Source organism: Eschrichtius robustus, chromosome 3, assembly GCF_028021215.1.
Source record: "Eschrichtius robustus isolate mEscRob2 chromosome 3, mEscRob2.pri, whole genome shotgun sequence".
Classification (NCBI taxonomy): domain Eukaryota; kingdom Metazoa; phylum Chordata; class Mammalia; order Artiodactyla; family Eschrichtiidae; genus Eschrichtius; species Eschrichtius robustus.
This window is the reverse complement of record NC_090826.1, coordinates 9,086,607-9,098,522: the sequence shown is the minus strand read 5'-3', so window position 1 is coordinate 9,098,522 and position 11,916 is coordinate 9,086,607. Positions and strand designations below refer to the sequence as shown.

The 11,916-nt window shown below is 60.9% G+C and overlaps 1 protein-coding gene across 1 annotated transcript in view; it reads right to left on the bottom strand.

Moving 5' to 3' along the window:
• Positions 1-500: 500 nt before the first annotated feature.
• Positions 501-11,916, bottom strand: part of DISP3 (dispatched RND transporter family member 3) — a 51,597-nt gene continuing 40,181 nt past the window's right edge. Inside the window, exons 11-21 of the mRNA XM_068537721.1 lie at positions 11,683-11,796; positions 10,618-10,754; positions 9,260-9,444; positions 7,280-7,410; positions 7,030-7,202; positions 5,887-6,013; positions 5,220-5,365; positions 3,035-3,194; positions 2,348-2,461; positions 1,748-1,914; positions 501-863 (exon numbers count right to left, since the gene is read on the bottom strand). Of these exons, the coding sequence (XP_068393822.1) occupies positions 501-863; positions 1,748-1,914; positions 2,348-2,461; positions 3,035-3,194; positions 5,220-5,365; positions 5,887-6,013; positions 7,030-7,202; positions 7,280-7,410; positions 9,260-9,444; positions 10,618-10,754; positions 11,683-11,796 (1,817 nt within the window). The remainder of the gene's footprint in view (positions 864-1,747; positions 1,915-2,347; positions 2,462-3,034; positions 3,195-5,219; positions 5,366-5,886; positions 6,014-7,029; positions 7,203-7,279; positions 7,411-9,259; positions 9,445-10,617; positions 10,755-11,682; positions 11,797-11,916) is intronic.

Below are 11,916 nucleotides of genomic sequence, written 5' to 3'. Positions count from 1 at the left end.
TGGGGAGGAGGGGGCAGGGAGTGCGAGGCCCTGCCCTTGAACCCACTGTGCTCTTCCTGCAAAGTCCCCGATGGAGGCAGCTCTGGCTGTGCCGCTACAGGTCAGTCACTTTGCCTCCTGATGCCTCAGTTTTCACATCTGTAGAATGGGGGAACTGTAACACCCACATCAGAAAGTTCTTGTGAGCATTGAGGCAGTGTGAGAGGGGAAACCCCCTGCAAAAATCACCTGACCCTCATGGTGACCAGGCACAGGAGGAAGGCTGGTCTCTTCCACCGCCAGGCATAGGCCAGGGCGGCTGCCAGCTTGACCACCCAGCGGTGGCTGGCACTGTGATGAAGGCAGTGTGGGTCACACAGGTGACCGACGTCTGGCCCAGGCCTGGGAACATAACTAGTTGTAGCCAAGCTGGGAACAAAGTGCCTCTGGGGTCAGAGAATGAGCATCTCGTCCCCCACCCACTGGACCCAAGGTGTGCAAGTCCGGACGTAGTGCCAGGGCTATAGGGAGGTCCCATTGGGCAGGGGGATCTTATAGCCGCTCTGGAGGAGCAGGAGGCAGGCGCCCAGCCCCAGGGCCCCTGCCAGGAGCACGGCACCCAGGGCTTTGAGGAAGGAAGTCCTGGTCCGGGTGAAGGAGCCGGGCGCCATGACGCCGAGCAGGGCTGTGCTGACCGTCAGCGTGTAGAGGATGGAGACCCCAGTGCTGAGTGCGACGATCTTGCCGAACTTGGCAAACGGGGCGATGATGCAGAAGAAGAGGGGCACCGTGGCGATGACCGTGGTGAGGGCGCTGGAGACGATGGCCACGCCCACGTGCCGCACAGCCTCCAGCGTCCGCCACTGGCGCCGCGAGTGCGCATCCTGGGTGTGGGTGAGAGAGAGCTGGGGCCCCAGACGCAGGAGGGGGTGCCTCCCTGCCTGGGGCTTTGGAAAGGGGGCTTGGACCCTGGATAAACACGTAACGCTGTCCAAGGCCAGCCTTGCTCTCACGGGCTCCTCATTCCACCTCCGTAAATGGGGGTAGTAACAGCACCCGGTCCCTGGGGTTGGCGTGAAGCTGAAATGGTTCCCCCGCAGCAGCTCACAGCGCACAGCACACAGTAGGGGCGCATTAAGTGTGGCTATGACAACCAGAACACTGGTGATCTGCACAGTAGGTCCTCAAACATGTGAGCTGTGACTGGAACTGATTTCCTTCTTTTGACCAAGAGCAGCTAAATGTATAACCGATTTAATTTACATATTTATGAATGTTTCACACCAACACAATTCCAAACTAAGAAAAACCAAAAACTTTACGAGACCCAGAGCTAGTTTTGGCACTGGTACCTGGGCATGTCCTCCCTAAGCCACGAGGTCCAGTGGGGGCAGGGGTTGGTGGCCTCAAGGTCACGACTAGAAGGGCTCAGGCTTGCTCCCCGGGCTACAGAATGAGACTTAGACTCAGGGAACCGAGAAGCAGGAAGGGCCCTTGGACATCGCCTGGTTCAACCCCTCATGCTCACTTAGGGAGACAGAGGCTGGGGGGAGTGGGCCCGCCCACCGCCCACAGCGATGGTTGGGTGGAGCTGCCTTAGAACTTGAGTCCCCTGGGCGTGGAGAATGGCCCTGGAAACTGAGCCTCCTGGAACACATCCCGGCTGGGCGCTGGGCACCAGGGGTGTCCAGCTACCCTTGGGGGTCCTCACTGGCACCGAGGGGGGAGGAGATTTGTTGGGGAGCGGTGGGGCAGGCAGGGTGCTCACCTCGGTCTGGAGCGGGGGCAGGTTCTCTCCGGCCAGCAGATAGCCCTCGACCAGATGCACGCAGTAATCCACGGAGGAGCCGACGAGGATGGACAGGGAGATGGCTTCCACGGCGCCCATCTCCCAGCCGCTCCAGTACATGATGGTCACCACGAGGCAGACGATGCCTGCGGGGGCGGGAGGCGGCGGGGAGGCAGCGTGGACCTGGTCCCACCCATACAGTCCTGGAGGGTTGCTGGACAAATTCTAAGGGCCCCTGGGGAAGGTGGTAAGGTCTACGGTGGAGCCCCCAGCTCTGGTGATAGGTGCGATGAGTAGGGACGGGGCCAGAGAGAGCTGGGGGGGGGGGGGAGGGGGGGCTGAAAGAGGGGACAAGTGCCGCAACATGTCCCTGGGACGAGAGCTACCACCTGGTGACACCTGGCTCCCCTCGGGGAGCACACGGTCCTGTGAACAACTGTCACAGAGGCTCTTTTTGCTTGGGGTGGGGAGTCGGGAAACCTTCACTGAAAAGACGGGACAGTTAAGGGTGGAGAGAAACCTGCTGACCGGAAGCCAGCAGCGAGACCCCTGCCCGCTCCTGGCCCCCGGGCCACTTACCCAAGATGCTCAGAAGCACGGGCAGCAGGAGCAGCACGTGGGTGGTGAACACGGTCACCGCAGCCACGCAGATGAGCAAGGAGAGGGCCAGGCCATGCAGGGCGCTCTGCACCCCTGCGAGGGAGAGGAGAGGGCCCTCAGCTGGGCTGCACCGTGGGGCACCCGCAGTCCCCTCGCCCTCACGGGTCAGAGGTACTGGGGTTATGCAGATGGGCACCGTCACAGCTAGCTGTGTCACTCTGGGTGAGCCACTTGACTTCTCTGAGCCCCCATTTCTTCAGCTGTAAAATGGGGTAATAATAGTACCTACTCCCTAGGCCTTGTTTGGAGTTTAAAGAGATAACATGGGTCAGGCCTCAGACAGGGCTTGGCATCAAGAAGGGCTCCTAATGAGAGACCACTGCCATGAGGGTCATTACCATTACTTTCTAGGTGGCCAAATTCAGGATGAGAGAATGTGGCCAGACGCGCCCAAGCAGGAGGGGACCCAAACTCTGGTCTCTGATCAGTGTTCCCGGCCACTGTGTCATCCCAGTTTCTCCAGGGCTCTCAGCCAGAATTGAGAAGACAAGTGTAGCTCAGACAGGCCAGGCCGTGCCCTTCCTCCTCCAGGTCACCTCCCCGTGTCGCTGCTGCCACCTCCCACCCCACCGGGACCCTGGGGCGGGGGTCTGGGCTGCCACTTGCCTATGATCTCCATGAAAATCTGCTTCCAGTGCTCACAGGTCTGGAAGCCGCGGTGCAGGGCTGAGCCCTCAGGGAGTGTCTTCAGCTGCTGCTGCAGGAAGCTCTCCCAGCGCAGGTAGTCCGAGTAGGTCTGGAAGGAGGACTTGCCCTTGTACGTGGTCTGCGGGGACATGAGCCAGTGAGACGGGCGGGCAGCTGTGGCCCATGCTGCTGCCCTGGTGACAGCCGGGCCGCTCTGTGACAGCTGCAGCTGGCCTCTGGCCACTTGCAAAGAGAGTGCGCTGTGTGAAAGGTGAGCCCATCCGAGATCACTTCCCAGCAGCCTCTGGGTGCACGTGTGACTCTCACAGCGGCGGCAGGTCCCCATTCAAGCAAAGTCCCCGTCCCTTTCCAACAGAACCAGCTCCAACTTCCAGAGCCCCCCAGCTCCGCGTCCCACCCTCGGCCCACGCTGTCCCTCTGCCCTCTGCACAGCTTGCTCCCACCCCTCCTTCAAGCCTCAGGAGGTTTCCGTCTCCTCGAGGAAGCCTTCCTTGATGCCCCAAGACGGTCATCTGCTGGGCTCTGCAAGTCCTCGGTGCTCCCCCATCGCAGTCCTCATCACTGCCCGGCAACCTGCCCCTCCTCTCCTGCCTGGGCTGTGAGTCCGGGAGGGCAGGTGACCTGTCTGGTCCACGCAGCCAGCTCTGGAACTTTTATATATGTTACCTCGCTGGTCCACTTCTGCTCTCCCTGAGCACAAACCAGCTTACAGCGTGTCTGTGTGCACGTGTGTGTCTGCGTGCTGGTGGGGGTCAGCTGGGAAGTGACGTCCTGTTGTGTGGAGGAGCCTGAGCAGGGATTCTCTCCTCCAACTGTCTGCAGCTTCGGCCTTTTTTAAAAAGGAGGGAAATTCAGACGCCGGCTACAACATGGATGGATGTGAAGAACGTTGTGCTAAGTGAAACGAACCAATCACAAAAAGAACAGTGCTGTGGGATTCCGCTTCTGTAGTCAAATCCATGGGGGCAGAAAGCAGAGTGGTGGCTGGAGGGGGTGCCTGGGGAGTCCGTGTTTAATGGGGACAGTTTCAGTGTTGCAAGATAAGAAGTTTTATAGATGGATGGTGGCGATAGTTGCACAACATTGTGACTATGCTTAATATTACTGAACTATACACTTAAAAATGGTTTAAATGGCCAATTTTATTTTGTATATTTTACCACAATTTAAAAAAACTACGTGGGGCTTTGAAGTGGTGTCTGCGTTAGCCTGGGGCTCACTGAGGGCTTGGAGGGGGTCTGGGTCCTCCTCGTGGTGGCCAGGGGTTTGGCTGCTCGTGCTGCGAGTGGCACAGGTGGTGGGAGAGAAAGCAGGGCTGGGGCCAAAGAACAAGAATCGCCCTTGCCACATGAATTCTCGTTCCCCAACACCTTCACGTGACTGACCTACCCTAGCTTCTCGATGACTGCCAGAGGGCAGGCAGGGAGCCGTAACCCTAATCTTTAGAGGAGGAACTGGAGGCTAGAGGGGACGAGTGTCTTGCTCAAGGACACAGAGCACAGCAGGATCAGAGCCAGGACTGGACCCTGGGGCTCAGCACGGAGGCAGCAGGGGCAGACCGGGCAAGTCTCACAGTGCCAAGTGCTAGGGCCAGGCCCGCAATGCCCAGGTTGGGGATGTGCATGTGTGCAAGTGTGCATATGTGTGCGCATGTGTGTGCATGGGTGTGTGTGCGTGGGTGTCTCCTTGGCAGAGCCTAGGGGGTGAGAGAGGAAGCAGTGAAGTGTCGAATGGCTGGTCCCCTGTCTTCCGATCTCTCCTGGGGGGGCCCAGCACAGGGGCTCTGTGGCCCCAAACCTGCCCCCTCACAGTGGCAGAGGAGAGTGTCCTGGACTGTCACCTGCCCCCGTAAAACGATGTGGACCTCGGGCTGCCGGGGAGGGAGGGTAGTGGGAGGTGGGTGGCGTCCCGTGTGGCAGAAGGGCCGAGCTTGGCAGTCAGACGGCCTGGTTTAGCACTTGATGCTGACGCCCACTAACCCCGTGACCTTGGGCAAGCAATTTCACCCCTCGTGGCCTCAGCCTCTCCTCTGAAGAACAACCACTCAGCTCTGCTCTGGGATGAGGTCCGGGGATCTGTGGTGACAATGCACTCTGTGAGGTCAGCACACTGCCCCGCACCCGGTGGCCCAGCCGGGGCTCACCGACTCGAAGGCCATGGAGATCCACTGCACTCGGCCATCCTTGACGCCCACGGCCCCGTGTGACAGCTGCCCTGGGAGCAGGTGGGGCTCAGGCAGCTCCTTGCACTCGGGGTGCAACATCTGCAGGAAGGAGGAGATGCTGTAGCCTGTGGGGAGAGGGGAGAGGTGGGTCGGGGCGGGGACCCGGGAAGGGAGCACCTCCTCCCCGCATCCTGCCTGCGCACGTGCACTTACCCATCTGGGTGTGTGTGCACAGGGGCACGCGCCCTTCCCCCAACCTCCTAGTGTAAAAGGTGTCTGGAACCACTGGCAATGCCATCGGGAAACCTACAACACCCATTAGCCGGCAGGGCAGAAATTGACATCTTGTGCCTTCTCAGGAAGAGCCCTGGCCTGACCCAGGTTATTATCTGGGCCGGCCCCCGGCCTCGCTCTCAGTTTTGGAAAAGCTCCTCCCGCAGGTGCGCCCTGCACACCGCACACCTCCCCACGCCCGTGCGGCTCTGCGCCGGCTCACCTTTAGGCACGAGCCCGCTCTCATCTGGAAGATTCGCACGCCCCCCACCCTCGTGTGGACACACATAAGCTCGGACACATGTCTGCAGACGCCCTCACGCCAGGCACACGCGTCCTCGGCGCTGTCCACCCTCGGGTCCCCCGCACGCACCTGAGGGCAGGCACTGGGCCCCGCCCGGCTTCACCAGCTCCGAGTTCCCCGCGATGGCCTTGCAGAGGCGACACAGGTGCCCGATTTCTTTGAAGAGGTCAAAGCTGCTGTCGTAGATGACGCTGCCCTTTCCCAAGGAGACACAAGCCAGTGCAGCTGCTCAGTGAGTCGGGAACTCATTCCTGGGCCCCAGCCCCGGGGAGGAACCTCCGGCAGCTCCTGCTACCATCGTCGCCAGCACTTGGAGCCCTCTGCCTGGTCACCCGCGGTCCTGCCCGAGCCTGCTCTGCCCTGCCCCCGGCAGCACCTCTGCTCCCACTGCTGCCCACCCGCACGGGCCCCCCCGGCCTCCCCTCCTTGATCTTACAACGCGCTCACCTGGGCTCCCTGCCTTCCTCTCTCCCTCGGCACAGCCGAGTCCCAACTGTCCTCCAGCGTCGGCCTCCCCTCCTCCCTGCCTCCCCACCCCTCCTCCCTGCCTCCCCACCCCTCCTCCGAACACCTGCGGACTCCCGGTCCAGACTGGACAGATCTCCTCTGACCCCACCTGGCTCCCGAATTACTTTCTGTCTGAAACCCTGTACACCCAGCCAGGCTGACTTCCCAAGGCAGGGGTCATGACCAAGGGTACCGACGTCCACGGTCCTTCCCACCGTGTCTCAGTACCCACCAAGTGCCAGGCACAGACCTCGTCACAGCTCCGTGTCAGCTCCACTCCCCTCCAACGCCCAAGGGCCCAACCCTGGCACAAACATGTACAAGGTGGGGAGACCACCCCGAGGGAGGGCACCATGGCCAAGGCACGCAGCGAGGGCGGTGGGCACAGGGAGGGCCCTGTCCAGGAGGAGGCGGGCAGGGAGGCTTTGCACACCTGTACTGCCCTCACCTCCGTTCCACCCCTAATGATGCGGGGCAGCTGGCTCAGGCCCCACTGTACCCAGATTCCTGGGCGATTCTAAGAGCTCAGCGCTGCTCAGTCCTCAAGAGAAATGGTGCCACGTAGCGGAGCCTGTGGGCCAGGTGAGCAGCCAAGGAGCCGAGAGGGAGTGTGCAGAGCCGGGCCGGCGGCCCCTGGGCTGGCGCTAGTTCACAAGCCTGGTGTAGCCGGGCCCTGTGGCATCTGCCCAACGTGGGCACGCGTACCGGGTCTCCGATGACATGGTTGTCCACCTGCCGCGTGCGATTGATGCCAACGATGCCAAAGACCACGAAGACCATGGCCCCCGTGTCCACGAGCGGCCGCACCGCCGGCTTCCCGCAGCCCGTGTTCACGCAGGGGTTGAAGCCGAAGGTGGCAGAGGGGCGGGCCTTGGGCGCTGCGGAGGGAGTCACAGCTGGATGGGAAGGCGGGGCCCAGCCTCCCAAGGCCCCGCCGCAGCCTCCCCGCGTGTACCTTTCTCGCTGGGCACGTAGAAGAAGCCTTTGGTCGGCCCATCGGGGCTGGAGCCGAGCAGGCAGCCAGGAGGGGCCGCACACACACGCCCGTGGAAAGGGGGCTTGTGGGACTGGGCAAAGTACAGCTTCCTGTGGAGGCAAAGGAGGCGAGGCCAGGACTGAGGCCAGGAAGGCCAGGAGCAGTTGTGGGCGAGAGGCACAGGCGGCCGTGTGCAGGGGCTGGAAGAGCGCAGGGCACGGACTCGGGCTCCCCCAGCACAGGGATTCAATCTTAGGTTCAGGGCTGGAGTTTGGACACCTGTTCTAGTCCCGCCCCTGCCAAGGCCCACACCCTGTGGTCCTGCTCAAGGCACTTCCCCTCCCTGCATGTGTCTCCTCGCCTGTGGCGGGAGGGGTAGAAGAGACCAGCAGCTTCCAAACGGTCCTCAAGGGGCCCCAGGGCTAGCCTTGGGGGTCGGTGCTCAGAAGCCCCCTGCCCCACTTTAACCTGAACAGTGACAGAGCCTCAAGATTCTGTTTGAAGAAAGGATTCCACGGTTAGCTTATTCACCGCTGGACTTGATGTAGCTCAAGGCTCTTTCTAGAATGTTCTAAGCTCAGCCAGGCAGCCTGACCCCAGTGGCTACTGTATATGTGCAGCGTGAGCCCGACCCTGGAGGGGAGGCAGAGGGACCCCCCCTCATCCCCCGAGCCGAGGTGTGCCAGGCCAGAAGGGCCCAGTGAGCCCATCTTGGTCATCCCCCTGCCCCAAGCATCAGCCTCGTGTGGGTGCTCCTGAGGCCAGGCCCTGTCAGAGACCATGGGTCCCTGGTGTCACCAGTGCAGGCCCCGCGCTGCTGTTCTCTGGGCTACAGCAGCAGCGGGCTCTTCCTTGCAGAGCACGTATCGTAATCTGTAATGACGCTGTGCTTGACTTGTTAGCTGCTGTCTCCCGCTAGCGAGCCCGAGGGCAGGAGTCACACCTGTCTCGTTTCCCATCCCCAGCACTAGCCCCGTGGCCGCTCACAGTCGGGGCTCAACGTTAAATGCATGAATGGATGAGAGAAAGGCCCTCGGCTGACACAGCCTCAATGGTCAGAACGGGACGGGGGGAACCTGGGAAAAGATGGCCCCAGCTGGCTCAGAGAGCCCCGAGGCACAGAGGGCAGTTGATCATTAGGTGTTCATGGGCACTTACATCATGCCAGGCACTAGGTAGGGCGTGCGTATACAGTAAGTAATGACAACAGACGCGGGCTCTCTCCCATCACCTTACAGTCTGAGGGAGGGGGAACGTTAAATCATTTTTTTCTGAATTAACTGTAGGTATTGAGAGTGTGGATAGCGCCTTGGAGCGGAATGCAGAGTGTACTCATGCATTCATTCATTCACTCAGCAAGTGTTTCCTGAGCACCCGCTACACAGCACTAGGTGAGGGGATACAGCACAGAACAGTAAGCTAATCACGGCAGGACGCCTGCGTGCTCCCGAGCAAGGACGGGTAATCAACCAGTAGGTCAGTGTGATTCCAGGCGGTGGTAGAAGCCAGAAAGAGAACAGTGGGGTGATGTATGGGGAGAGGCGGGTGTGGCTATTTTCGCCGGGGAGGGCGGTCTGGTCAGGGAAACCTTGTTGGGGGTGGGTAAGCATCTGGGTAAGGACCTGAATCTTGAGAACAAGTCAATCCCAGGAGGAGCTAGGGAAAAGCATCCTAGGCCCAGGGAACAGCAAATGCAAAAGCTCTGAGCTGGGAACTGCTTGGCGTGCTGAGGGGCCAGAGGGCCGCTGCGCCTCCCGCGGGAGCCATCCAGAGGGAAGGCGGCAGATCGGGGAGCGAACTGCGGGCCTGGCGTCTTGGTGTCCCCCAGTCCCCAGTCCCGGACGAGAAACATCTGAACAGACGGGCAGAAATGCACAGGGGTTTCTTCAAGGTGTCGCGAGCGGGGCAAACAAGCGGGCCGGGCCGGCGGGAACCGACTTATCTGCAAGGCTCTGTTACCGGGTGTGCCGCTGCTCCTTGGCGGCCACGTAGAAGCTGAAGTCAAACTTCCAGCCCCGCTTGGTGTCGCAGGCCAAGGTCGTCACCATCCACTTGCCGGAGGGGCTCGCCGCCTGGAGCAGCCCTACTGTAGACATACAAGCGGTCAGCTTCTTGGTGAAGTTACCAAAAGGCGCTCTATACACCTAAGCAGTGGATTGACAGAGACAAGACAGGTGACTCTGGGAGGCTGCCGTGGCCTGGGCCCAGCCTCAGGCTCGGTCCCCTCCCTCCTTGGAGTGCTCCCCGCCCCCCGCCCCCATTCCAGCCCCCAGAGTCAGGGGGTAGAGCCCTGGGCAGAGGCGCAGGAGGCCTGGGTCCAAGTTTAAGGACGGAGCAAACCCTTCCCTACCTCTCTGAGCCTCGGTCCTTCCTTCAACTGAGGATTTACTCCAAGCCAGGCCCTGAGCTGGGCTCTGAGGATACGGCTGCGAGCCAGACGGGCTTGGTCCCTGCCCTCCTTCCTGGAGCTGCCACTTACGACGGCCTCAGATTCTTTTAAGGGCTTTGAATTAATTATTAGGACGATAAGGCACAGGACGAATGGGGCACTGGAAGAGGAGGCCAAACTGATAAGGATGGCCAGGATAGGGTCCTAGGAGGAGGTGACATTTAGGCTGAGATCTGAACGGGGAGCCAGCCACGCATGAAGCTGGAAGGAAAGCCCTCCAGGCAGTGAGAACCGCAGTGCAAAGGCCAGAGCCAGGGAACGCCTCACACACCCCATCTTTCGAATGGAAATATAAACCCTGAACAAATGAGTTGACATGTGTAACTGTCACCCTGGAGGTGTAACACGTTAAAGAAACACAAGTGATTCCTGAGAGGGAAAAATCAGAGGTCTGGGTTGGCCCTGGGAGCCCCTTTTCTGGGGCGCTAGAACAGACGGCTGAGAACAACAATCTAACTAACAGCTCCCATTTTACTGGGCACCTACTACGTTCCAGATGTTACAGAACGCACAGGCCTTGCCTCATGTACCTCCAACATCCCTGGCTGGTGCCTTTCATGTCCCCGTATCACAGATGAGGAAACTGAGGCTCAGAGAGATTACATAATCTTCCCAAAGACATGCAGGTTATAAATGGCAGAGCCAGGACTCGAACCCAGGCCTGGCTGACTCGGCAGCCCGTGCTCTCACCACTCTGCAGGTCCCTGCCGCAGGCCTGGCTGACGGTGGGAGAGGGTCCTCACCTGCCTGGAGCAGCTCCATCCTCGCAGGCCCTGCCCCCACCCCCATGTGGCCAGTGCCCACCAGTGTGGCATTGAGGGCCCCCTCCCCTGGTAGTGGCAGCTCCCTTAACGACAGCCAGGCTCACCTGGAAGGAGGGCACCTCCCCGTCCCCAGAGGACACGGTCTGCCAAGGGCCAGGCAGGCTGGCGTTGAGGGAGAACCTGTAGACAGCCGGGTGGCCTTTGCTCTTCACCTTGGAGACGTACACAGTGCCTGGGGAGTCTAGGGACAAACGAAGGGTGGAGGAGGAGGGACAATCACCTCGACTGGCGTCCCCTAACCCTGCAACAGCCCAGCCTCTGCTCTGTTGACTGAGGAGCTGAGCCTGACCTTGGGCTCATCTCTGAATGGTGGCTCTGTTCCTCTCTACTGGACCAAGCCCATGGCAATGATGGGGGACTGGTTGTTGGTGGTGGAGGTATAGATGGAGGGGGAGGCGGTGGCGGACACTGGATGGGGTGGAGGTATAGATGGAGGGGGAGGTGGTGGCGGACACTGGATGGGGTGGTGATATAGATGGAGGGGGAGGTGGTGGTGGACACTTGATGGGGTGGTAGCACGGGTAGAGGGAATGACAGTGATGGTGGGAGCCATGGTGTGATGTGCCAGTAGGGACTAGGGTAGTGGAAGTGACACCAACAACGATGCCCCAGGCATGGTGTGAACGGTGGAGGTGTGTTGCTGATGAGGATGGTGGGCACAGAGGGGGGACGATGGCCATGTGGTGACAAGGACACGCACAACTGCCCCATGTTGGGGGTTAATTCCCACATGCATCCCGGCATCCCACATCTGATGGAGACCCCAGCAGGGATAAGCCAGCCTCCAGTGTTCAGGACACCCCAGCCCTCCCCCAGACACTCAGGATGGATCTGGCACACAAGGCAGGGTCACCGTGCACCACAAGCCAGGCTGGGGTGGTGGCAGGAAGGGATCGCCCTGTTCTGGCTGAAGAGAGCTGGTGGGACGACGGGCAAGGGCCTCAGGTTCACCCCCGCACCGACCCTTCCACGGTGACTCAAGAACACAGGCTTTTGTTCCCGAAGGAGAATCAAAGCATGGATTTAACGTGCTCTCCCCACAGGGCCCCTGCACCCTTGTACCAGCACCTCCCACTGCCCCACCCAGCCAGTGCACACTCCCCACTGACCCTGCAGGGCGGCCTCAGGCCGGCCGGCCCAGGACACCCCTGAGCCCCGCTTCTTCTTCTCCAGGGATGTCCGGATGTTGTTCTGCAGGCTGTGGGGCTTCTCCTGGAACAGACCTACCCCCCCCCCCCGGCACCGTGTCAGGCAGCAGGGCCTCCCTGGCTGGGCCCGGCCAAGGCTGGGACAGAGACGACCTGAGGGACATGGGCCCCAGGGCCCTCAGCTTGGGAAGGGGG